This window comes from Psammomys obesus, unplaced genomic scaffold (assembly GCF_907164565.1).
Source record: "Psammomys obesus unplaced genomic scaffold, mPsaObe1.curated_primary_1811, whole genome shotgun sequence".
NCBI lineage: Eukaryota > Metazoa > Chordata > Mammalia > Rodentia > Muridae > Psammomys > Psammomys obesus.
This window is the reverse complement of record NW_026596039.1, coordinates 130098-157345: the sequence shown is the minus strand read 5'-3', so window position 1 is coordinate 157345 and position 27248 is coordinate 130098. Positions and strand designations below refer to the sequence as shown.

At 38.0% G+C, this 27248-nt stretch overlaps 2 protein-coding genes across 4 annotated transcripts in view; one reads left to right on the top strand and one right to left on the bottom strand.

Annotated features, from left to right (window-relative positions):
* The window catches only part of Chek1 (checkpoint kinase 1), a 48183-nt gene that overhangs the window by 15693 nt on the left and 5242 nt on the right, over positions 1 to 27248 (top strand). Inside the window, exons 8-14 of one of the 3 annotated variants that reach the window (XR_008721809.1) lie at positions 5949 to 6057; positions 6919 to 7096; positions 7327 to 7458; positions 8629 to 8730; positions 10790 to 10912; positions 11832 to 12000; positions 21955 to 22023. Coding sequence is in view for 1 of the 3 variants with exons in the window: in XM_055622252.1 (XP_055478227.1) it covers positions 5949 to 6057; positions 6919 to 7096; positions 7327 to 7458; positions 8629 to 8730; positions 10790 to 10885 (617 nt within the window). In the remaining 2 variants the exon portion in view is untranslated. Of the gene's footprint in view, positions 1 to 5948; positions 6058 to 6918; positions 7097 to 7326; positions 7459 to 8628; positions 8731 to 10789; positions 11806 to 11831; positions 12001 to 21954; positions 22024 to 27248 lie in introns of those variants that run through there. The other 2 variants (XR_008721810.1, XM_055622252.1) reach the window with 2 other exon arrangements.
* On the bottom strand, positions 18029 to 25643 carry LOC129687701 (acrosomal protein SP-10-like). Its single transcript, XM_055622253.1, has 4 exons — positions 24457 to 25643; positions 21904 to 22314; positions 20020 to 20139; positions 18029 to 18153 (listed from the first exon to the last, which is right to left on the bottom strand). The coding sequence occupies exons 1-4, from the start codon at positions 24503 to 24505 to the stop codon at positions 18029 to 18031; spliced, it is 705 nt and encodes a 234-aa protein (XP_055478228.1). The 5' UTR covers positions 24506 to 25643.

The window sequence follows — 27248 nt, the reverse complement described above, 5'->3', positions numbered from 1 at the left end:
AAAAAAAAAAAAAAAAAAAAAAAAAAAAAAAAAAAAGTACACTAATTTTCTTCTATAAAACATAAATACTACAAAATACTACAAACCAGTATCATAAGATAACTGGTCTGTCCAAATGAAGATTTTAATATCTGATAGAAAAATAATTGTGAAAACTAATTTTGTTCTTTAACACCTAAAAAGAACGCTATAGCTCAATGTAGATGAAGTCTAATGAAACAAAGACTTCTCATGAGGCAATGACATGAAGTCTAAATGGAATTTTAAAGATGAAAGGGAGCTAGTAGGCAATGCATGTTTGACTCTGTAGAAGCAGCAGCATTTGGACACACGTTAGTGTACTTGGAGAACTTGAAAGGTCAGGTCAGTATGACATAGACCTTGTATGTTTTGTTCACCATTAACCAGTAGTTTACGTGGTAACTGGTGTGTCATAGGCACTCAGGAAATGTTTGCTGAGTGAGTGGATAGAGACATGGGAGAGGTTTGAATTGATTTAGGAAAGGCAGATACCCAAGTTATAGGAGGGTCTTATGAGCTGTGCTAAGAATGTATCCTGGAGCTCACACCATGAGGACAAGTTTGAGGGGATTTGAGCAAGAAAGTGGCAAGTTGATGTGTTTCATTTTAAGCAATCTTTCTGGATACTCTTTCATTATTTTTGACGAATAGGAAGAGATTATGTAATGTAGGCTTTTACAGTAGTGGATTAGATGTGAGAAGATAGTAGCTTGGAAAATGTTAGTGGTTATGGCATTGTAGAAAGGTGACAGGTTCCAAGAAGTTCAGGAACTTGAATTGATTGTACTGTTGAGTTTTTAGCTGTAAGATAGAATATGAAGATTTCATGGTGACTCCCAGGTGCTGTCCTGGTAACTTGGGAGGAGAAATTTTGATTTTATGGAGCTGAGTAAGCTCTTCAGCTGTGTGTGTGTGAATTAAGCTTCAGATACCAATTATGGGGAATTTAAACCCATTTAAGCTAAGTGTGAGGAATGCTATTTAAGTGGAAGGTGGAAACCAAGAAACAGAAAAAAGTACCAAATGTGGATGGGATATTTGTAGCATGTGAGTTATTGGAGACTAAGAATGTTCCATGACAGTAGTAGAGGTTCTGTTAAGTGGATTAATAACATGCAGGTTTAACATTTCCATTGGAGTCCATGATCTGGTGATCTTAGTAGGAATAGTTTCCATAGAGAATATTTAGTGAATTGTAGAGACAATGACTGTGGTATAAGAGACCAACAATGAGAGAGTATAATGTAAGACAGCTCAGGTAGAAAGTTGGACTGAATGGAAGGAGAGGACAGTAGTCTAGAGATGAATGAGGAATTTACCTTTAGTTCTTCTCTGAATGCTTTTTATTTATTTTTTTTTTTTTACAATAAAGATGTTTTTATTTTTATTATTGTCATTTATTTATTCAATTTGTATCCTGGCTGTGGCTCCCTCCCTTGTCTCCTCCCAGTTCCACTGCCCCTTCCTCTTCTTCTCCTATGCCCCTCCCCTAGTCCCACTGATAGGAGAGGGCCTCTTCCCTTTTTATCTGACCCTAGCCTATGAGGTCTCCTCAGGACTGGTCGCATTGTTTTCCTCTAGTAAGGGTGCAATCCCAGGGTTCGTGATTAGAGAGCCCTGCCACTGAGTTCATTCCAGAGACAGCCTCTGTTCCCGTTACTAGGGAACCCATTTGGAGACTAAGCTGCCTATGGGCTACATCTGAGCAAGGGGTCTAGGCAATTTCCATGCATGGTCCTTGGTTGGAGTATCTGCCTCTGCAGGACCCCCGGGTCCAGATTTTTTTGGCTCTGTTGCTCTCCTTGTGGAGCTCCTGTCCCCTCCTGATATTTCTGTCTCCCCCTTCTTTCATAAAATTCCATGCATTCTGCCCAGAGTTTGTCTATGAGTCTCATCATCTGCTTTGATGCTCATCAGTGGGACCACATGCTGAATGCTCGTCACTCCCCAGCCTCTGGAAAGGTCTGAGACTGGGGCTTCCCGCGGCCCTAACCGGGCTCTCCTCATATGGGGAGGTGAGTTCCCAGAGAGCAGGGCTCCGTAAGTGGGCAGACTGGGCAGGAGATTCCCTGTGTGGGCGGATGCCTCCTTCACTGGATGGAACAGACTCCATCCAGCACGGAAGGAGCTCTGAATGCTTTTTATATCTTATTCTCCTTGAAATCCAGTCAACACAGAAGTTGTGGATGTTTTCTTTCCCGTACCTTCATGTTCTTGGATCATGGAGTGGGGCAGGTGTTCTGATGGTTCACTTTATCTTTCTATGTTCTTTCTTGCCTCTATTTAAAAAATCATATCATATTTTGCTACCCACTGTTCCTGCCTTATTATAGTAACCTGTTGAGCCTCAGATTGAAGTTCTATCATACTATCATTTCCAACAGGACCTCATCAAATTTTGTTGCACTTCTGCCTAATTTTAGACAGTTTGACTATGTAGCCCACATTGGAATTGTTCTTGGAATCCTCCTGCCTCCCTCAGCCTCTGACTATGGAAATTAGGCCTATGCTCACATGCCACCAATGCTCAAATTTGTCAGAGTTTGGCCAGTTAAATACTCATTTGGACAATCATTTCAATATCTTGACTTCACAAGCCCTTGAGTTAGTCATCTTCAGACATCTTACTCTTATTGCCAGTCTAGGGTATTTCTGCTTCTCTTTTTAGTACCATGACTTCAACAATTGTCTGACTCTTATTGAACATAGAATCTATTAATTCTGTGTTTTGACTGTCTATTATTTCCCAGGATGCTCAGTTCTATCCTTTCCTATCTTTTTTTTTCCCCCCTTGAGACAGGGTTTTTCTGGGTAGCCCTGGCTGTACTGAAACTTGCTCTGTGGACCAGGCTGCCCTTGAACTCAGAGAGATCCCCCTGCCTCCCAAGTGCTGGGGTTACCGGAGTGTGCCACCACCACCCAGCCGTCTTTACCAGTCTTAAATCCCAGGATAAGTCTGGCATTTACACGTCTCACCCTCTACTTTCTTGCTTCTTTTTAATACTTACCAGGCAAAATCCATTCTAACTTCACTCTGGTTTTTGCTCCCTGTACCAGTGCAATTGATTGTAATTCAAGAAAGATAACATGTTCATAGGTGAACTTTCTCATGTCGTTTATTGTTCAAGTGCTTTTTTTTCATTTTTTTTTCCTGCTTAAATTTCTTGCATGCTGAGGTTACAAACTTGTGGAATCATGCCTGTCTTTTTGTAAACTTTAGTGTTTTCCCAGTCTCAATTTATAACAAAGTGCCTCATTTAATTGGGAAATAGAGGGAGAGGCAGTGGGCTTTACATGCTCCCACCACCACCACCTCCTACCCCCTCTGTGCTTATACACTACTGATAGAAACTATTAAAACAAAAATTAGCTCTTTTTCTTCCCTGCTTACGGATATTGTTTAGCAATCAACCTTTCTCCTGCAGTATTAATTTTTCTTCCTCTGCTGGACCTTTCTCATCAGCATTTTAACATAGTATTTCCTTCATCGTAAAAGTAGTTAAATAAGCCAGATTGCTCTTCCTGTAATCCCAGCACTCAGGAGGAGGGTAAGATTGATCAAGAGCACAAGGCCAGTCTGGGCCGTTTGAGACCTTATTTCTAAACAAAACTGTGGCAATAACAACAACCAAGGAACAGTTACAGAAGTATAAATACAACTTTGTTACTTCTTTTTAAGTACTGGGTTGGCACTTAATATGGATAGCCCAGGCTGGCCAGACTGAAGGTAATTCCTGCAGGGTGCTGGTGTGTATCACTATACTAGGCTGATAAAACTATTAATATTATTTTTTTTCATTTTATAACAGCATCTCAAAAGAAGTTTGTGTGTGTCTATGTGTGTGCATGTACATACAGCATACCTGTAGATCTCAATTTATTGGAATTGGTTCCTACCTCTGGGGATCAAGTCAGGTTACTAGACTTGTGTGGCAAATGCCTTTACCTACTGAGCTGTCTCTCTAGCCTTCAAAAAGGTTTCTCATTTGTTGCAGTTATTTTTATAAAACTGTGTTTGTTTCTCTCTCTTAACCCAGCTATCACCCAAATAATTAAGAGTATTATATTATTTTAATAAGCTTCACAACACAATAACAGAGCAGTTATTGCTCTATTCTTAACCTTCTAAGCTAATTTGGTTTCCTCCCAGTGTACATCCCAGAGATACCTTTGCTGTCTTGCTCCAGCTCTTCTCTCCCGATATTCCCTAGACCTCTGCCTGTGGCTAAATCATCTGCTTCTTCCTCTAACTCCTCCTCTCCTGGCTGGCAGGAAATCCGGCCCTATTCTTTTCCCTGCTCTGTGATTGGCTGTAAGCTGCTTTAATGGCATATCAGGGGACAACTGGGGATCAGTGTTTACACAACATTGAGACAGGAGAGTCTTAGAACAAGGATTGCAACCAGATATGGGGTGTATAGAAACCAGCATTTGAATTACAGAATAACTTTATACCTACACTCATTTCTTACACTCCAGAAGTAGTTTTGTAGATTTCTTTCTGTGCAGTCTGTTATCATTTCACAGTGGCTTATCTCACCTAATTCAGTTCTTAAACCATATCCTTTTGTCTACGTTTTATACAATTGATCTTGCCTTCTTCAAACACTGTCTTTTGACATCCACAAAGATTGTATTACTTTTTAAACATGTATTAGTGTTTTGCTTATATATGTGTCTGAACTACATGGGTGGCCTTGAAGACAGAAAAGGACACTCAATCCCCTGAAACTGAAATTACAGATAGTTCTGAGTTGTCATGTGGCTTCTGGGAACCAAATCTGCATCCTTTGCAAGAACAAGAAGTGCTGTTAACCTCTGAGCCCTCTCTGTAGTCCCTCTGTCAGGACTTAGTTTATGTGTTGCTGTAGCAAGTTTCTATCAAACATGTTTAGACCCAAACTGAGTTAATGGACTGTTTTTCCTTTCAGACAGACTTCACTCCATTGTCTTTCATTTTGGCTGGTGAGAACTCTGTGTCTGGAAATGCTTTCCCTGTCTGAGACTTATTTCCATGTATTGTTTTCTCATCTTCCTTGGCCAACCAGGAATCCTTTCAAACTGTACCCACTTCTCCAAGTTTAATAGTACTGTTGTTTAACTTCATTGTAGTTGTCAGTATTGCCTTACTTTATTGAATGTTGTTTTTACTCAGCAGAATGTTAAGATTTGGGAGGTTGGTTCTGAGACATGGTTCAGCAATTAAGCACTGGCTGTTCTTCTAGAGGACCTGAGTTTGATTCCCAGCACCTACATGGGGTTACAAAAACATACATAACTTCAACTCCAAGAGATCTGACACTGTGGCCTCTGAGGGCACTAAATACATTGTGTTTGTGTGTGTGTGTGTGTAAGAGGGACATGGTGTTTTTGTGGATTCGATGGTGACATACTGAGTTAGTTTAGTTTTGTTGTCATTTTTTCTAAAAGTAGGTGTATCATGCTAGATAATGTTGGAATGCGGGGTGATTTTGATGCCAGAATAGAAGTTTTCAACTAATTCTTATTTTAGAAAGTATGAGGAGACAAATAGTGTGAACTGTTGCAGTCTACTGAGAAATCTAAGTTTAAAGTGGCTTCATTTTCTGTGTGATGACTATTCTTCGTAAAGCTTCTTCAGGGGAACAGAGTAGCAGATAGAACAGAGTCATAATTAGTATTTACTGTCATCATTTACCGAGTTATTTAAAAAATTTAAAGGTTCTAGTTATTTAGTCCTTTGTTGAACATCATGTTACCCATAAAAGATGTCATTAAAATTGTGGTCTTACTGAAGCACTAATGTAACATTTCCTTTAACATTGTTTAAGAAAAGTTTATATTACTTTATATTCAACAAATAGATTTAGATGTGGCTTTATTTATTCAATTGTAGTTGGATTAGTTAAATACTTGCATAGAAGATTTGTATTTGTTCCTTTCTTTAGGAGCAAAGAGGCCCCGTGCCACTTCAGGGGGTATTTCAGAGTCTCCTAGTGGATTCTCCAAGCACATTCATTCCAACTTGGACTTTTCTCCAGTAAACAACAGCAATAGGTAAGACTTAGAAAAATTAAGTAATTTTTTTTGTTTGTTTTTTGAGATAGGGTTTTTCTGTGTAACCCTGGTTGTTCTGGAACTTGCTCTATAGACCAGGCTGCCCTTGAACTCACAGAGATCCACCTGCTTTGGCCTCCTGAGTGCTGGGATTAAATGCCACTGCCTGGCATTAAGTAATTTTTTGTTTGTTTGTTTCTGTTTTTGTTTCTTTTTTTGAGATAGTGTTTTACTAAGTAACCTTGACTGAATTGGAACTTGGTAGCCCAAGCTAGTCTTGAACTTGTACTGATCCTCCTGTGTCTTCTTCCTGAGTACTGGGATTACAGGTGTGCACCACCATGAATTGGCACATGAAGTCATCTTTTTAAGTGTTACTATTCCCCATAAACAATAAAACATATGTAGATATTTTATGCAACTAATTTTACCAAAATGAGAATGACTATGTGATATGATAAAAGCCTGGTGGGTTTTATTCAAAGACATTTTTAGTCCGACACTAGTACACACACTTATTATAGTCCCAGATAACTGCTAATTGGAAGGTTGAGGGAGGAGGGTAGACAGTTCCAGGCCAATCTAGGCAACAAGATGCAATCAGTTTTTTGTTTTTTTTTGAGACAGGGTTTCTGTGTGTAGCCATGCTGTCCTGGATACGCATTGTAGACCAGGCTGCCCTCGAACTCAGAGCAATCTGTTAACCTTAGCCTCCCTCAGTGCTGGTATTACACACCTGGCTAAGATGCAATCTTGTCTCAAACAAACAAACGTAAACCACAAAATAAATAGTTAAAAAAATGAAGTCACCGTAAAAACAGAGAGTTGAAGTTGTATTTTTCTTATGTCTTAATGTCTTAGTGAAGAAAACGTGAAGTACTCTAGTTCCCAGCCAGAGCCGCGGACAGGGCTTAGCTTGTGGGATACTGGTTCCTCATATGTTGACAAACTGGTACAAGGCATCAGCTTTTCACAGCCTACGTGTCCTGATCATATGCTTGTAAACAGTCAGTTACTTGGTACCCCTGGATCTTCACAGGTAAGGAATTTGATCTTTCAAATAAAAAACTATTGCCTTTTATTTCTGTTGCCTTAAATCTTAGTTTTATGGTATGAATACTTTTAGTTAATATATATTATATGAATAAGGAAGAAATAATTAAAGGAGGCCTTTATGGGAAAGAATCCTAAGTTAAAGAAAAGAATTTCAGACTAATTGCTGTAAACTGCTCACCCTGGATTTATTTAGCTTTCTTCTTTGATGTATAGAACCCCTGGCAGCGCTTGGTCAAAAGAATGACCCGATTCTTTACCAAATTGGACGCAGAGAAATCTTACCAATGCCTGAAAGAAACCTTCGAGAAGTTGGGCTATCAGTGGAAGAAGAGCTGTACAAATCAGGTATGTTTTGTTAGTTTCCTATAGGAAATTAAATATTTGAGTAAAAGTTATCAATAGCAAATGAGTATTTTAAAAATACAACCAATTTTATTTGAAAAAGAAACAATTGGAGGTTTTTTAGATTTGTGTTTATGTGTGTGTGTTGTTTTGTTTTGTTTTTTCAAGAACCCATGACGCTGCAGTCAAAGATGTTCTTTTGTCCATGTTTGGAGCCTTGTGGTGGCTCTTGGCTGTGCTTTTTCTTTTCACACCAGTCATCTTGCTCAAACTCCTGGACCTTCACTGTCATCTCACTGTAGTTCCAGCCTTTCAGCCACAAATACAGCTTCTAATTTTCTTTCTTGTATTGTTTTCTTTTTGCTGTTGTTTGTTTGTTTTTGTCTTTTTGAGACAGGGTTTCTCTGTGTAACAGAGCACTGGCTGTCCTCGAACTGGATTTGTAGTTCAGGCTTTCTCTGAACTCAGGTCTGCCTGCTCTGCCTCCTGAGTTCTGGGATTAAAAGTGTGTGACAACATGCTTGACTCTTTCTGGTATTCTAGTGATCTTGTTTTTTTTCCCATATATTTGATTGATTGAGTGATTGATAGATTTGCTGCAGTATTGCAGATTGAACCCAGGCCTTGTATATGCGGGTCAAGTACTTTACCACCAAGCTACACCTCTAGTCGTCATTGCTATACCTGTCTTCATTCTGTCCCTACTCCTTTTTGTTTTTCTTTTAGTTCTGCCTTGCTAAAGGGATGTTGTTTGTTACTAAAATTTCATTTAGACTCAATTTCTACTTGGTTTAGATTGGATAAAAACATGCCCATTGAGTTGAGAGATACAGCTTTTTTTTTTTTTAAGGGTTTTATTATTTTTTTATACTTAATGTATACTGAGTGTTTCAATGTGTATATGCCTATATATATGTCTGTGGAGGCATCAGATATTTTGAGCTAGAACTATAGGTGGTTGGGAGCCTCCTGACATGGGAGCTAGAAATGGAACTAAGGTCCTCTGGAAAAGCGAGTAGCAAGTTTTAACCTGAGCCATAGCTCTAGCCCTGTCATGACACTCCTGTTATGCAAACATTGTGTAAACTTTTATTCCAAAAGTATTACTAATCTGTTGATAGAGTTTTTCTGTTCATGTATGTATGTGGCTTGTCCTCATTTTTGTTGCCTTAGGTTACTGTATCAACAACTGATAGAAGAAACAATAAGTTGATTTTCAAAATAAATTTGGTAGAAATGGATGAGAAGATTCTGGTTGACTTCAGGCTTTCTAAGGTAATTTTTAGATATTTTATCCATAGTGATTTTTTCTATGGAAATATTTCTATATGGATTTTTAAAAATGGTTTTATATTGGGCTGGAGAGATGGCTCAGAGGTTAAGAACCCTGGATGCTCTTCCAGAGAACCTGAGTTCAATTCCCAGCAACCCTATGGTGGTTCACAAGCATCTATAATTGATGAGATCTAGTGCCCTCTTTTGGTATGCAGGTGTATGTGCAGACAGAACATTGTATACATAATAAATAAATCTAAAAAATAAAAATAAAATATTTGTAATAAAAAAAATTAATTTAAAATGGTTTTATATTTTACATACAATTTTTACATTGTTGCTTTCTAAAGTTTGGTAAGTTGAGCACAATTCTGATTAGCATGATAAATTCTTATGCTGTCTCATCCTATTCCCAACTAGGATGTGCATTTTCTTTTTGCTTAAAGCAAATATCTTATGCATATATTTTTGCCTATTATTTATTTTGGTTTTCATATTGACTGTCGAATTATTGAATGCTTTTTTTGTTGTTTTGGAGTAGCAGTTTTTTAGTAATGGCTCAAAGGGTAATAATGCTGGAAATTTTATTATAGAATATTGTTACAATTGTTCTATTTTACAATTGCTCTATTTTACTATGTCATATTTACAGATTAAATTATACATAGCTATATATATGTAGGAATGCAAATGGCACATGCCATGTAAAGTTTCATACTCTGTGGTTTCAGACTTCCACAGGAAGTTTTGGAGAATAGCCACATGAATATGTTACAACTTAGTTATTTGGCATTTGTAAATATATAACTTGCTTTTTTTCATTTAGTGTTATACAATTTGACTTTTGCCATAATTTTTTTTCTAAAATACTTTTTGGTTGTTTCTCTCTCTTTCCTGACATCTTAGTATAAAAATCTTGAGGGGGCACATATCACAATTTGTAGAGTGCTCACTTAGCATGCACAAAGCTCTGGATTGGATTCAGAGCACCAGATAAAGCCAGGTGTGATAATATATGCCTATATTTCTAGCACCAAGTAGGCAGGAGGATCAGAAATTCAATGTCATCATAGGCTACTCACCTAGTTTGAGGCCATCCGTACATGGAACATTGCTTTGCCTAAGTTATTTTTCTTTTTTTGTACAGTATACAGATAAATAAAATAAAATAACTTTAAATTATACTTCCCAACACTTTGCATTCATAATTATTTTGATTCATATGTAATACCTGTCTTTTAAATAAGAGTTATGACATTAAAAAGCTTGTATGTTATAATTTAATGAACCTCATTAGATTTTTGCTTAATAGTATGATTTTGCTTACCTATTATTTTTAATTTAAAAGCTTATTTTGTATAAAACCAAACCAGTATAATACCTGTTTCTTGAGAGTTTGTATATGGCTCTAGAGAAGGCTGAAGAGTAATTCACGTTCTTTATATTGGAGACTAGTTACAGTATTCTTTCCTAGATTTTTAGTATATATTAAATTATGAAGGCTCCTACTCTAATAAAACTAATGTCATAACTGACTTTAGTGCATTTTTGTGTGTGCTGATAATACTGTGACAAGACTGTGGCCTGTTTTCAATTCACAAACTCCTGCTTGTGTAGCTCCAAAGCTACTAACCTTTGAAACACAAAGAATGCTGTTTTTCTGCTTTCTCTGCCCAGTGTGTTGAGAAAGTGAACATATAATCAGGTCAGTTATTCATGTAGCCATTCCACCAGAATATTTGGGCTTCACATGTGGACTGGACTCAGTTTGCATTTAATTAGTATTAAGGAAAGAACCCATAACGTGTTATAATAAGCTGTTCAAAAAAGTCATTCCATTTATATGGAATGACTAACTAAGCTGGAGTGGTGGTGCATTCCTGCAGTCCAGTATTCTCAGAGAAGAACAGGGAGGAGGGAGAAAAGAGGACCAAGAGACACTATAACTAAACATATCTCAGTGTGTTTGTTTCTACTGACCAGGAATGAGAATGATCTTTTGACACAGTCTTTTTTTTTTTTTTTTTTTAATATTTTAAAAATATTATTCCTAAAATAGGGTGATGGATTAGAGTTCAAGAGACACTTCCTGAAGATTAAAGGGAAGCTCAGTGATGTTGTAAGCAGCCAGAAGGTTTGGTTTCCTGTTACATGATGAAGCTGTCAGCCCTGCAGATTCCTGGTGAATATTGTGCTGCTATGTTGACATTATTCTTCCTAGAGAAGATTATCATTCTGCAAACTGCAAACAATGGTTTTTTGAAGAATTATCTTCATTCATAAACATCTTCCAATTCTTAGTATGTTTTGCATACAAATAATACTGTATCTTAATTGTAATACTTAGGGGAAAGGATGGATCAAATTCATTAGGGGTTTCTCCAACTGTGTTTAAATTGCCTGAATTTGAAACCTGTCTGGCAGAAACCAGATTTTGGGATATGAGTTTGCCAGCTTTTATACTAATGTAGTATCACTTTTGAAAAACAAAAGCGAACCACTTTTTTTTTTTATCCCAAGCAAGCATATTTCTTCTCTGCCTATTTAATTGTGTAAGTATGAATAAACAAAGACCATGTACAGTTGATTGGTCCATGAATGAGGCCTGCCACAAAAAGTGAATCCTAACATATGTACTATAGTTTCAGTTTGGGTACATGTGCTGCACAAGGGCTTGACCAATTATATAAAACTGTTTTTGACTCATGATGATTAAGAAAGCAAGTTTTTTTTCCCCCCCATGGTATGTTAGTCAGATATAAAGGCTGTTTTGGTTGTTCTTCCATGAGGTTGAACATAAACTTGAGTGACTGTGCTCTAAAAATTTCACACTTAAATAATTCTTTCTATACTCACAGCTATAGTTCAACTACTCCAGAAATAAATTCTATTTTCAAAATCAGTATCTAACTCATTGAACTTGTTGGCCGCCAAGTTTCTAGATGGCACTGGCTAAACAGGGGGCGGGGGAGTAAGAAAACACAGGAGTAGGCCTGATTCTTGTTCCTTGTCTTTTAGACTCACTAAAACTTTGTTTTGTTCATAAAATTTATATTAAAATGTGAATGTATATGATTGGGGTCCTGTATTTCTTTTTGTAGATAAAATTACAACATTAATTAGTCTGAAGCTAAGAACACTTAACATTTTATGGCTAAAGGTTATCACATTGGTGTATTTTGGCATACTTACCTCTCCTACATGCAGACGTGAACCTGAATCTACTTTATTCAGTCTCCTGAAAAGCTGTCAGAATGATCCTTCTAAAGTGTAAGTCAGATCTTTTCATCACACTTAAAATTCCAGCTGTATAGTTTTTTTTTTTTTTTTTTTATGTTTATTTGTTTTGTTTTTCGAGAAAGGATTTCCTGTGTGTAGCCTTGGCTTTCCTGGAACTTGCTTTGTAGACCATGCTAACCTCAAAGTCACAGAGATCTGCCTGCCTCTGCCTCTACCCAGCTTGAGCTGGTTTTATGTGATTATCTTCTTCATCTACTGTCTCCAGAGCCTATCTATCAAGTCATGACTCTTTGCTTCCTGCCAGCCCTTGGTACTACTCACTATTTTGCTTTTTGTCTCCATGAATTTGAATTTTCCTGTGCTTTATAGAAGTAGAATTCTATCTTTGCCTCTTTGTGTTTGGCTTATTTCTTACAACTGTTTTCAGGATTTATCTATTTTATAACATGTAACAAATTTCATTCTTTTTTGTGACTAATACTCTCTTGTGCACGCGTGCACATGTGTGTCCAGGTTTGTGTGTTTATGTGTTTATTCTTTCACGTGATCATTTATGTTTGTATTGCCACTTTCTGTCCATGTACATGATACTGGTGTGAACATGAATATATAAGTACCTGCTCAAGTTTTTGCTTTTAATTTTTTTTGTGTATATGCCCTGAAGTAGAACTGCCATGTCATGTGGTAATTATGTTTTTAATATTTTAATAGTTCGTCATAGTGGCTATGTTTTTCTTTCTTAGCTTATAAATCTATTTAAAATTTATAGCAATGTTGTTGTTTTTTTAATTTGTTTTGTTTTTTTGTTTTCTTAAGAGGCAGAATTTAATTATGTAGCCCAGACTGGCTCTAGCTCAGGCTGTTTCTCCCCGCTTTGTCTTCCAAATGCTGGGATTATAATGGGTGCCTAGCCTAACTTGGCTTTGACAGGACAATTATATTTACAGGTTCATTGTCCTTCCTATGTAATTTTATCAACATCAAAAATTACATTTTTAAATGTTGTATGTACACTATGTTTTGTTTTATCTTTTGAAGCAGGATTTCATGTAGTCTAGGCAGGTCTTTAACTCTCTGTTTATGAATGGATTGCTTTGAACTCATCTTCCTGCCTCCACCTTCCAAGTGCTAGGAGTACAGATATATGGCACCACGCCTGCTTTCACTCGGTGGGACAGTTGATCTACATCTTCCACATACTTGGTCTTTAAGTAATTGTTACATTTTGTTGTTGTTGTTGCTGGGAATCCAACCTAGGGCCACATTCCAGCCAGGTAAGTACTTTATTATTGAACCATATCTTTAAGCTAGGGTTTTTATCTTTTCAGAGGTATTTGTATCATGTTTTTTAACTGGTTTCTAGTATCCTTTCATTTCATGTTGAAGGGCAATCTTTAGCACTTCTTACATAGCTGGAATAGTTATAATTAGCTCATCTTGCCCATTGTCTGTGAATGTTAATTTTTCATTCATTTCCAAGGGACAATTCTGTTTTATCAGACACTGACTTTTTAGTTGATAGTCTTTAGTCATTTTTTTTTTTTTCTTTCAGTAGTATATCTATTACCTCATTGCCTTTTGGCCTACAAAGTTTCTGATGAAAAATTAACTGATAATCTTTTTTAAAAAAATGTATTTGAGACTGGGAGGCACTATGTGCCCAGAGTGACCTGGACCTCACTGATGTCAGTCCAGGCCCACATTAAACCTGCCCCTTTTCTGCCTCAGTTCCCAGTGCCAGGATCACTAGTGTGTACCACTGTACCTAGCTAATTGATAATCATATTTAGAAACCTTTCTGAGTGAGTTGTTTTGATGCTTTCAAGATTTCCCTTTTTGCCTTTATTTTTTGGGTCTTGTGAACCATATGAATGTCTCAGTCTGGTTTTCCTGGGTTATCATTCTTAGTTCATTGCACTTCCTGGGTTTGTAGATCCATGTCTGTCTCCTGATTTGGAAGAGTTTTATTCAAATAGTTTCTGTCATCCCTTGGCACATGTGGGATCCCACAATACTGATTGCTTGGTTGTGTCATTTAAGTCAATTAAATTATTTACTTCAGGCTCCTCTCCCTTCTTATTCCTTAGATGCAATTTTAAGTGACCTGTTTTCAGAGGCACTGATAATGGAGCGTAGGAATGTGGGTTAGTGGTAGAACACCTGCCTAGCTGCATGATTGAAGCCTTAGGTTTAATTCCCAGAACCAAAGAAACTGCTGATTTTTAATTTAAATCTGCTGTCAATGCCTCTAGCTGATACTCTGTTTATGTATTGTTTTCTGATTCCTCTCAATTCTTTGACTCAATCTGTTTGTTCTTTGCGCACACTTAAGACCCTTGACTTAAAATCTGTTTTTTTAGTACAGTTTTCTTTCTTTGCACATCTTAAAATTTTGTTGAAAGTTTGGCAGTTGAAGCCTAGTGATAGGACTTAGTGGTTGAGTCTCTTGCTGCTCTCACAGAACAAAGAAATCCAGTTCCCAGCATTCACAGTGGACAGCTTATAGCTACTTGCCGATAGCTAGCTCTATGGGATCCAACATACTCTTCTGGACTCCATGGACACTTGTATTCAAGTGCACAAACTCTTCCATACACACCTACACACATACTTACAAAATAATAAAAATAAATCTTTAAAAATTGTTTGTTTTACAAGCAAAAAAACCCCCCCAAAAAACAAAAAAAAAAAAACCACTTCTCTTAAATTTGCTATGTGTTAAAACAGACCACATTATAATAGCAAGGCATGTTTTCAGCCTGAGACCAAGCTGGTGTGAAGGGTTAGTGTGTTCTCTGGTCTCTCATTTTTATGTTGTCTTTGTATGTTCTTTTTTCAGTTCCTCTCTGTATATAGCTGCTTGTTTTGTTTACTATTTATTTTTCTTTTTTAATGTGCTCATATGTGTATGCACACTTGTGTATGTTCATGTGAGGAGTACAAACCCACACAGGCATTTTTTTTTTTTATGGGTGATGGGTATTGATTTCAGCTCCTCATGCTTGAGGGGCAAACATTTCACTTGGCTCCAAAGAAAGCTTCTCTTATGGCCTGTGTTGGCCTAGAGTTCCTAATTGGCTTGCCTTCATCTTCCAAGAATTAAGATTAGAAGCATTTCTTTCTATCATTCCTGGATGGTGTCTTCATACTCTTTTGCGTTCTTCACGCCATAACCTCATGTTCAGGTAGTCCCTCTGTTTTCTAGTTTCTCTGCAGCTTGCTTCCCATGGTTTTTCCCAACATGAGATCTCAGCAGTTTTGTTTGCCTCTAGGTGAACTCTTAAGTTCTGAGAAATAGACTTGTCAGTCAGCAGTCCCTCAAAGGGATAGAAAGTTGCAAAAATAAGGTGTTCCTGCAGTTTGACTGCAGGTATTAACAACTGGGCTTTTGCTCCTAAATATGACTTGCTTAGAGCAAAAGTCAGTAATGCTAGTATTTGTATTTTATTCTCTTTCTCTTTAAGTAGTTTGAATATGTCTTATTTATCTTGCTGTGGATCTGTAAGTTTATTCTTCATCCAGCATGGTGAAATTCTAGCTCCTATTTAAATGCTAAAATATTTGGTAATAGTTATTAATCATTGAGGATTTGTTCCTTTCTTCTACTTGGTTACTTATTATCTTCACATTGACTAATGTCTAATGTTGCCTCCAATAATCCTGTTAAAATCATCTTGTGATATTTTTTTTCCATTTATTGTACTTTGCTGTTTGTTTTGTGAATTTGTCTGTTGGTCATTGTCCTTTCCGCCCCTGGCTGGTTATATAGTTCCTTGCCTTTATGTAGTGAATTTTAGAGATTCGGGACTCCAGTGTCCCTATGAAGAGTTCTGGTTTTTACTTTAGTGGGACACTATCATGGAGGACTTGTACTACACAGCAAACTTCTCAGCTCTGTTTTCAGCTTTCAGATACTACTGTTATTGGGCTTCTTGAAATTCAGAAGGTCAGGCAGGAAGTTGGTCAGAGTTGATCCTCAGTTGTATTTATCTCCTGTGGTCTTTTCTCCCCCAGTTCTCCTCTCCAATTTTATAGCTCCTTGGCCAGCCCTAGGTTAGCCCTAGTCAATATTCCTTGAAGCCTCTGACCAGTGACATTGTGGGGTTTTGCCATCCTGTAATGAATGGGTTGAAAGTTAACCCAAAAATCTCTCTCAGTTCTGTTTTTGATTGCAGTGACTTCTCTAAATTTTGAAACTTTTTTTTTAATATATAGTGCATATAATTGTGGTAGGTTATTTTCTCATAGGTGAAAGCCAGAACTCTCTTACTCTTAGCTTTTAATAACATTTCAGTTTTTATTTTCCCAATGCCTATAGCTAATAGATCTTTATTCCATCCTCTTAAAAAAACTAGTTGTATTAGTACTGTTAACAGGTATTTTTCTACTTGCTTCTGCTTAACCCATATTGCAAATTGAGAATTTGAGATTTTAGTTTTGGGAGATAGTTTTTAATTCCATTTGTTCTAAAGATAGGATTATATGTTCATAATAGTTTCATTTAGAAATTTGAAGGTGAGTTCTATTTCTTTTCAGCCCAAATTTGTTGTCAATGGAACCTGTTACTCAGATGGTTTTTGAGAAGGGCCATCTGGGTGTGTATGTGTACATCCTTGTGTGTGTGCACGCACGTGCACGCTTGTATTTGTGTACACTCGGGCACATCTGTATTTGCATGTTCTGTAACTGACACTGTTTTATGATGTACAGGAGGCTTTTTATTTTAATTTTCTTGAGACATGTTTTCTCTGTGTGTAGCCCTGGCTGTCCTGGAACTTGCTTTGTAGACCAGGCTGACCTCAAACTCAGAGATCTACCTGCCTCTGTCTCCCAAGTGCTGGGATTAAAGGCCTGTGCCCCCATGTTTTGTTATACAGGAGTTCTTATGCATGGTAGCTCATACCTATGATCCCAGCAAAGGGGGGCTAAGCCAGAAGAATTGCTGCAAATTTAAGGCCAACCTGGACCTATATTGTGAGTTCTAGGCTAGTCTGGACTACGATGTTCAAAAAAGTATTAGTCATACCAAAGCTTTAAGATTTAAAATGTGGTAAATTATCTTATTGAAATTAAAGCCTAGTCCTTTGCAACTTATATTAAGACCAGTAGCTGATCTTGAGCTCATCTTGAATATGATCTTGATCAAACATGTGGAAGTGATGGCTGAAAGGAGATGGTCTTGTGTAAGAAGAGAGGGATGGTTTTTGGTCTTGAAAGAAAACACCCTGCTTCTATGATGTTTCATGTGAAGACTCACTTTGAGGTCATGCATATTTGGTTTTTCAATAGCTCTGTAACCTTTGCCAATTTGTAATAATATGGGGTATAAATAAATAAATCATGTGTGTTGAATTTCCTTATTTGTAGAGTAAAGGTGATGCTGTCTTTCCTAACTACACTTCTGGCTCTTTCCTGAGAATATAGAGCAACCATACATGTGGAAGCACCTTGAGGTGAAGGACTGTTTGATATTTCATCAGATCCTCTATAGCTAAATAGATGATCCTCTGAAAATGACTTAAGGATTTTGGATTGCTTAAATGGAAAGGAGTATTTTGTTCCTATTATGTGAATAGTGAACTGTTGAAGACTGAGAAGCTCAAAAACAAAAGCACTGAGTTGTGTTGTACAAGTAGAAGAGTGTGGAAGACAATTTACAGTGTTTATGATCAACAAGAGATTATTGTGTACTTTGTATTCTCTGTTGTGTCCAATCTAGGAGACCTCTTCAACTGTCACAAATGATTATACATACAAAACGTCCACTTTATTTGGTTGTGGAGACAATCACTTTGCAACTGGACTGATGAAAAACAGTCTGACTGAAGCCTGTGTTCTTTAATAGAAATGTATTGCAAAAAAAGAAAATCTGGGAAAGGATGGGAGCAAGTAAGGCAAAGGGCATAGGCAATAAGGAATTAAGAAAGATAAGGATTGAGCTTCTTGTCAGATGACCAGGCAGAAGCCAATGTGATTAGTTGTTGAAATTGAATATAAATTGAGCAAAATAGAGTAGTGAAGCTGCCTGACTCAGAGTAAGATGTAGGGGCACAGGCTTCTAGATCTTGTTGCAGAGAGGTTCATTCTGACAGCACATAATTTGCATTCTTGTTCCATGAGAGAAGAGGTTCATAGATGGGCACATATTCTCACAGCCTTGAACCATGAACTGGAGTTTTCCACCTTAAAGGGGTAAGAGACTGTTATTAGCAGAAAGCTTCTCTCAACCTTATCCTTTATACATGGTTTCTAGTGTGCCCGTGCAGGATGACTAGGACTTCTGTGTGGATATTTTTCTCTCCCCTTCCTTTTGTCTGCTTTCTTTACCAGCTACCCAATTATGTTGTTTAGGTCTTTAGTTTTTTTTCCTCTTATGGTAAAATTTCACCAATCTTGCTTTCTTTTGACCATGCTACTCTCTTTCCATTATCCTTTCCTACAAATCTCCAGTGATCTGGCTAGCTTACTTTTCTCTCAAAGATGAAAAATTCTCTTAATAAAATTCCATAGCCTTTTCTATGTTTTTTTTCCCCCTTCCTGCATGAACTTGATACTGTTTACCGGTTCTTATTGCTCTTCTTTCAAGGTTTTCCCTGATTTTTCTGTCTATTTCTGAGTTCAGTTACCTATACTGACCTAAGTCAAGTAAATTCCCTTTCCACTTAAGTGATGATCATCTCCATGCAGATAGGCCAACAATGAAAATTTACTGTCCTAAATGGAAATCTACTATTCTCCCTGTATCTACTTGCTTTTTTGATTGACCTTACTCTGCCATTGAGTCTTGGATGACTTCACTTTGACCAAACATTTATTTATTTTCTTATTCCTCTACTTGCCAAACCCCAAAGAACTTGGCTGGCTTTCCTGTTGACATTGTATATTTCTGACTTTGGCTTTTGTGTTTGGTTTTGGCATGTCTCTGCAGAATGAATCAGTAGTTCTCTATATTTCTGGCATTTTGTTGGTGCAACATGAGCATATGTTTTTAGTCTTTTTAACATTTATTTTGTGTGTGTGGCCACATGTGTATGAAGGCCAGAGGACAACTTGTAAAAGTTGGTCCATAAGAATTAGTCCTCTTTTTCTACCACGTGGGTTCCTACACTCTTAGGTCATTAGTGTTGATAGGCAGGTCCCTTAACTCACTGAGCCATTTTGCCAGTCCTAAGCATTAGGATTTTTAAAAGCTGCTCAGATGGTTCTATGTATAGCCTAAACTAGGTACTACTGTATTGTACATGTTCTTTCTGTATATACTCTCCTCTCTTCTCCAGACTTACCTGCTTTCCTATGAGCTTTCAGCACTCATGTGCTTTGCCACCTCTTCTCAGCCTCCCAAGTACTGAGAAAAGACACGTATTACCTTGCCACTTTTTTTTTTTTTTTTTTTTGCAATATTTCTTCTGTTAGACTGAAATCTTTCTGTAGAGTCTATACTTGATGCATCTTTTCTTTAAGGCTTGTGGTATGTATTGTTGATGTTTATTCAATGATGGTTAAATTCACAGTTATAAGAAATGTAGGGGAAACATTTCTATCTAGGTGGGTTGGACAGACCAGAGACGGGCAGTATGGTTCGTGGGATAAATGTAACCAAGACCTCTTGTTTTGGAGATGAATATTAAGTGTGTAGGAGTTGAGAGATCTGAGAATATCCACTCAGTCATGTTACCTTGTGCACATAGGTTTGTAGACAGTTGATTAGTTTATTCAGTGTCTACTAAATGCCTACCATTTGTTATACCTTGTGCTGTGTCCTAGGAAGATTTAATCACAAACACACTAGACAGTTGAGTCAGTGTATAGTCAGTATATGAGGAACAACTTAAAGGTTTCTTAATCTTCAAGAAAGCCTCTTTTCAATTTTCTTTTTCCTCCCTAAAGAGCCTTAGGCTTGTCAGTACCTAGAATTCTGCTCAATGTTTGAAGAAATGAAGTTCATCTGAATCCCCAAGTTCATTGATCCCTATCATTCCCCCATCCCCATATTTATTTAAGAGATGATGTGCTCTGGCAAGTTCCTACTTCTCAGAAAGTTCTTATTACCTTCAAAGATCTTCTTTAACATGCACTGCTGGGAATTTTGAGTGGTGCATATTCCTTCTCCACGAAGACATTTTCCATCATCATTCATATAAGCACATGTGTGGCAATTTATTACTACGCCTGAAATTCGAAAAAAGCCTGATTAAATTTCCTGACACCTGGTTAAGTCATTTGGGGAGTGGGGGTTTTAAGAATAGTAGATCACCTACAACACATTTCTTAGTTCTGGCAGTACTGGGGATTGAACCTCTAGGGCCTTAGGTATATTAAGCAAGTTTTCTGCCACTGAGGTACAATCTCAGACCCTCTCCCAGTCTTAACTCGTCCTTCCCCTTTTCATTATTGAAGACAAGGTCTTGCTTAATTGCCCAGGGATGGGATAACAAATCTAAACTACCATATTCTCTTTTCTGAATCAGAGAAAATGCCTTCTCTCGTCTTTGTAACCTTTCTTGCTGATGAATATTAAATTTATGAGTGACTTTTACTTTAATCTCTATATCCCACTCTTTCTTTTTTTTTTTTTTTTTTAAATTTTTAAGTAAATGTCCTGTCATGTTTTACTTCATAGGAGAAAACTGTTATGTAACTAAACCTCTGTCATACTCTCATACCCCAAGACAAAAACACTTGGGGTCAATTTAACTAGTAAGTAAGCAATACTTGAAGGCTAGAATGCTGCCAGCACTGTAAAGAATGCATTTTTCTTCTCTCTCCTTTTTCCTTCCCTCCCTTCCTCTGTTCCTCCTTTTTCTCTCTCTCCCTCTTTTTTCCATATTCCCCTCCCTCAATTCCTTCTTTTGTTTCTCTCTGTGTGTGGGTGTGTGTGAGAGGCAGAGTGTGTTTGATATAGGGGTTGAGTATTTAGCCCAGTCTAGCCTGAGTCATACCAGTTCTGCTTCAGCTTCCCAAGTACTGAAATAACAGGCATGAGCCATCAGGCACAGTTTCCATTTTCACTTACCTTGAAGATCAGTGACAAAATTCTGAAATGTTTCTGTAGCCTTATCTCTAGTTCTAATCCTCTAGCAAGAAGCATAGCTTTAGACAGATCTAAGTTTAATTTACTACTTTGTAGAAATTTGACACTTGGGATAAGAGTTTCACCTTTACTCATCTAAAGTTTTAGAATAATTAACATAATTAGGTGAAATGAAATATTTTTATCTGATAGTAATTAGAGACATGAAACTTTAGACTTTTCTTATCTTTCACAGTCAATGGGCCATGTGTAAAAGTCAGAACAATTTGAGGGAGTCAGTTTCCTTCTTCCATGGATGCCAGGTATTGAATTCAGATTGTCAAGTCAGCTTCAGTTGTCACCACTGAGTCCTTTTGCTAACTCTTCATAAGTTCTTCTGAACAATGGAATTGGAGAGTCTAGTAGCATTTTGTATTAGTTAAGAGAGTTCTCCAAATTGAGTTACATTTAGGGCCACATGAAACCTGAAAAATTCTTTCTGATATTGTGAAGAAACAGGGTCTTATGCATGTGTGTTTTGTTTGTTTGTTTGTTTTGTTTTTTGTTTTTGAGAAGTTTCCCTGTTGTAGCCCTGGCTGTCCAAAACTGGCTCTGTAGACCAATCTGGCCTTGAATTCATTGAAATCCGTCTGCCTCTGCCTCCCAAGTATTGGGACTAAAGGCATGCACCACCAGCATAAGGCTGAACCTTTTATGACATGTTAATGATTCTTTTTCACTGTTTCCCTAAAATTTAGTTCCTGATGTGTTTTTCCCCTTTTCCTTCCCCCCCCCCTTTCTTCTTCTCTCTTCCCTATTAAAAACAAGAGTATTGCTCAGTTGTCTAGGCTTTTGCTGAATATTGTAGCCCAGTTTGGCCTCAACCTCTAATCAAACAATAATACCCTTCCATTGTGGCTTACCTGAAGATGTGCTTGGAAATGCCGTACTCATACCATCATTTGCCTTCTCAGCTGAAGACCCTTCGCCAGAAGCCTCGCCTGCTTCCTCGGCCTTTTCATTTGAAATGTCACTTGCAGCTGCTTCTGAGGTCACGTCATTTGAATCGCCTGAAGACTGTTCATTTGAAGTGTGTTCGCCTGAAGTGTGCTCGCCTGAAGACTGTTCTGAAGAGTGTTCACCTGTAGCATCCTCACTTGATTCATGTTCACTTGAACTGTGATCATTTAGGCTTTTCTCACCTGAAGGAGTTTCATATAAAGCCTCGACATCTGAAGGGTTTGCAAATGAGAAATACTCACTTGAAAGTTGCTGAACAGAAGCTTGCTTGTCTGGAGATTCAAGAAGCTCATCAGGCTGACCTGGTGGTACTCCTAGGATAGAGAAATAGAAGAATAATGAAAGATGGGATCAAGACTGATCTGTGGAGACAGACAAGTGGGAATGTTAGGTGTCCTGGTAGGTCTCTATGAGACACTTAAAGGTCATTCAGATGTGGCTAAGATCAAAAACTTAAGTGACACTATATGTTGGAAAGGATGTGGAGAAAGGGAACCCTCCTCCATTGCTGTTAGGAATGTAAACTTGTACAACCACTTTGGAAATCAATCTGGTGCTCTTTCTCAGACAATTAGGAATAGTGCTGCCTCAAGATCCAGCTATAACATTCCTAGGCATATATCCAAAATATGCTCAAGTACACAACAAGGACCTTTGTTCAACCATGTTTGTAGCAGCTTTATTCGTAGTAGCCAGAACCTGGAAACAACCCAGATGTTCCTCAGTTGAGGAATGGATATGGAAATTGTGGTACATTTACACAGTGTAATACTACTCAGCAATTAAAAACAAGGAAATCATGAAATTTTCAGGCAAATGGACGGGACTAGAAAATACCGTCCTGAGTGAGGTATCCCAGAAGCAGAAAGACACATGGTATATACTCACTTAGAAGGGGATACTAGATCTATAATATAGGATAAACATACTAAAATCTGTACAACTGAAGAAGCTAAGCAAGGACGAGGACCATGATGATCTCACTCAGAAAGACAGATGGATGGACATTGAAAGGAGGAGGAAACAGGACAGGAGCCTACCACAGGGCGTCTGAAAGACTCCACCCAGCAGTGTATAAAAGCAGATGCTGAGACTCATGGCCAAACTTTGGGCAGAGTGCAGGGAATCATGAAAGAAGGAGAGTTAGTCAGACCTATAGAGGATAGATGTGCCACTCAACAGAACCAAAATAATCTGGGCCCAGGTGTCTTTTCTGAGCCTGATGCTCCAACCAAGGACCATTCATGGATATAACCTAGAACCTCTGTTCAGATGTAGCCCATGGCAGCTCAGTATCGAAGTGGGTTCCCTAGTAAGGGTATAGTAAGGGTAGCAGGGACTATCTGACATTTCAGTGGCTGGTTCTTTGACTTCCTCACTCCACCCCGATGGAACAGCAGCCTTGCCAGGCCACAGAGGAGGACATTGCAGCCAGTCCTGATGAGACCTGATAAGCTAGGTTCAGATGGAAGGGGAGGAGGACCTCCCCTATCAGTGGATTTAGAGAGGGACATGGAAGAGATGAGGGAGGGGACTACAGCTGGGATACAAAGTGAATAAAATGTAATTAATGTAAAAAAGGTCATTCAGATGTTGTGAAGTGTCATCTAAAGACTCCAGGAGACCAGGAAAAACAAAAGTGTTTAAATAAAAGTTCAGAGATCACTGCTAAGACTTAAAGACACAAGAATTACATGTAGGATCTTTTCACTTAAGCTTGAAAAGCACAGAAATGTAAATGAATGTCCCTACCTGAGAAAAGCAGAATCAAAAATCAAAGAACCATCATTCATGTCATCAGAGGTCAGCCACCAACCCTTCCTCCACCAACCCTTCCTCCAATTCCCTTATGGGTAAAAGGTAAGACTAGAGAGGAATAGAGTAGTCAAATAATTCTCTTCCCTCTCATCAGGGTCTGGCTGTGAGATCCAGGCTGCCTTCAAGCTATAGAAGATCTGCTTTTGCCTCGTGAGCGGTGCAGTTATAGGTGCCACAAGCTGTCCTAGGCAGCTATCCATACCAAGTAACTCCAGCCTAAATTGAGATTTGGTTCTTTTTTGCTGTTGGTGATAGGGATGAATTTTACTCAACGGTTAGAAAACTTTCATCCTTGGGTACAGTGAATGTTAAATTAGAAGCTGACAGCACAAAATTAACTTACAGAAGTTGCCAGATGGGATTTGAGTGGTATTGGTAAAGTGCTTTCTTCCCAGTCACAAATGTTGAAAGAAGTAGGAGCATGTTAGGCTGGTGGGCCGTTCAACTTGTGCATCCATAACCAGAAGAAATCAGTTGGTATAGCAGTTCTCAGAGCTGTTCTTGCTTAGTTAACTCTTGATTCTAAGTCAGGTTGGTTTGGGTAACTAAAACTTGGCTTCAAGGGGGCAGAAATACTTTAAAAGAAGCCCCCTCTGGTGTCCACCTAGTGTTTCTTTTTAAAGAGAAGACTTACTTACCTCTGGCTGATCCGAGCACATAAAGACTCAGTAAGATTAACTCCTTCATTCTGATTTGGGAAAAGAGATTTCTGGTGGGCACACTCCAGAGCTGAGAACAAACTGAGCAGACACTCCCAGTGTTGAGTCAGAACCTCTGGGAATTCTAGAACTTGAGAAATAACCCATGTGTTCTCACAATGGGTTGTGTCTGTTATGTCCTGTTCAGGCAGGCTGGCCTGTAACCCATGGCAATGCCACTAATGAAGACTCATTAGTATTTTCTGTGTGTAGAATAGTGTATTAGGAGTAGCTTCCAAAACAAACAAAAAAATGTTATCAGAACACACATGTTCTTTTAGTGAATTGTAAAAGATAGCACTTTTTCTTAGAGGGTTGTGAGCAGTGAACTCTACTAACCTGCTTACTTTCTGTTTGACTCTAAGTAAGCATTTCATAGCTCTGGTCTGTACTCTGGAAGACTGATCTCTGCTGAGGTTAGCTGAGTACTGAGTGGGTTTTCCTTCAGACTGCAGTTAGTCATAAGATTGGAGGGCAGAAGGTACCATAGTTGCTACAGGCTGAGTCTTTACACTTTACCTTTTGGGTGTCCTTTCTCCAATGACCCCAACTTTGACTAGGCTATAGGAATGTGTTTTCCCTTCCTACTTCAACTTAAGGATAATAATGGTTTCCAGCTTCTGATGACTGTGTGCCCCAACTTTTGCTTTTTAAATTTTCTATTCAAGGGACAGTTAAGTACCTTGACCTGTGATTTTATCCAGAAGCTAGCCAAACTGAGTAGATGAGGCGAGACATCTGTCTGCAATAAAGCTACAACTCAGGGTGGCAAAGATCATCTAGCCACCATCTCATGTCCCACTTTTGGAACCACTTTGTTCCATGTTCTACTGAGTATTGGACCTAAACTTAGGTTATGATTATCTAAATTTCTTTCCCCCATCAAACTTTTAAGCCCTTGTAAAGTAGGGACCTTGTCTGTCTTCACCATTGTAGTTCTAGTACCTGGCAGCAAGCTTGCTATGTAATAGGTACATAGTAAATTTCCTGAGGGAAGGAATGGATAACTTATCTTTTCTGGATCTTCCTCTGCTAGCTTATAACTTTTATCATCTGAAGGAAATGATCATTCTGGGGTTACCATTTCTAAAGTAAGCCAAGGAGGCATGTTGTATCTCATCTGTCTTTTTTTTTTTTTTTTTTTTTTTAACTATATAGAAGTAGTAAGCTATAGAGACCTGAGCTGAATGGTCATTTAGGCTAACATATTCTACCTTGCTTGAATTAGAAGTCCAAATTAGGATTTTTGAACTTCAGACTGGACTCTAAAACTCAACATCCTGATATTGAATTGCCACTGATATTCTGACTCTGTTCAATCAGTTACTGGCTCTGTCACAAACTCAGATACACAAGCCTGGGTGCCACCCTATCTTCTCCCTCATTTCACACATGATAGTTTGCAGTCCCCCCTTTTTTTTTCACCAGTGCCATTCATGTTCCCCATCTTTCTCCTTTTGCTTGAAAAGAATAGGGTTTTTTTTTTTTATCAGAACATTTATTTATCTATTTATTTACTTACTATTTGTTGTTGCTGCCAGGAATGCTTTGGACACAGGACACTGGATCTTTGATGGTTTAAAGGGAATCTGATGCTTCTCACTAGTTGATCTGACCAAAGCTTGCAATAGTCTTGAAGGAGAAACAAATAAATGATGCATTTATGGGGACTTATCAATATAATATCAACCTTAGGAAGGGAAGAACCAATTTGATATACATTTATTAGTGTTGTGAAGCTACATTTATTCATTGTTTTTTTTTTTTTTTTTTTTTTTTTTTTTTTTTTTTTTTTTTTTTTTCTGGTCTGGAGGTAAGCCCAGAGCCTTGAGCATGCTAAATAAGTAGTCAGTCTACCTATTGAGCCTCAAGCTCCTCAACTCTACAGTGTGACACGTGAAAGGAGTAGGATTTAACTGATCTAGCATTTAGAAGGTAAATCTCTGTTTTTAGGAATTAGTGACAAAACAGGCAGATGTACCCTATAGCTAATTAATTAGAATGTGTGGGTTGCTGCAAACGAAAACAGTGCTTAAAAGTATGTAGGAAAGTGGCTTCTCAGCCCACCTATTTCAGACTCAACTAACTGTCTTAGGTATTCTGATTTCATGCATCTAGCTAATGAGCTGATCCCATAGCCCTTAAACGAGAGTTATACAATATGGTGAAGGGTCTAGTGGAGGGAGCACTATGTATTAGCGTTCAGACTAATATGAGCTATCACACTAACACCTGTAGGATTGCATATGTTTTAATACTGAATTGGTAGATTTTCAGTTTTCCTATCGTTATGAATACTAGTGGGCTGGCTCTACCAACATGCATCGTTTGAGAAATTGGGTGGTTCTAGAGGAAAATCCTGTAGAATTTGATATTTGACTAAATCCAGAGTGAGTTATTTGCTTGTTGTGTTTGTTAGCCTAATGTGAAGGTTGGCCCCTACCCCACACCATCCCACCCCCCATGGCTATTCAGAGAAAGTGTCTAATATGAACACACTGCTGAGAATCACTATACAGTTAGGAAGTATCCAACACAAAAGAATCTGAAACATGCAAAATCAGTATCACAAACAGGTAAAAAGATCTTTAAATACTTATTGTTAGTGTTTCTAACCAGACAAGATAAAGAGGTTCTGGAAATTTTACAGAAAAGATTAGAAATAAAGTAATAGATGGGTGTCAGGAGCCCTACAGGAGGAGCAGCAGAACAGCTCTAGAAGTCATGAAATG

What these genes read in the sequence shown, in the direction of transcription:
- LOC129687701 (XM_055622253.1), bottom strand. Translation starts at nt 24,505, where the DNA reads ATGAAGGAGTTAATCTTACTGAGTCTTTATGTGCTCGGATCAGCCAGA. An exon ending in TGTGCTCGGATCAGCCAGAG is followed by an intron (nt 22,315 to 24,456) that starts GTAAGTAAGTCT and finishes TCTCTATCCTAG; the next exon opens with GAGTACCACCAGGTCAGCCT. An exon ending in GTTAAAGAAGATCTTTGAAG is followed by an intron (nt 18,154 to 20,019) that starts GTAATAAGAACT and finishes TACCCCTTTAAG; the next exon opens with GTGGAAAACTCCAGTTCATG.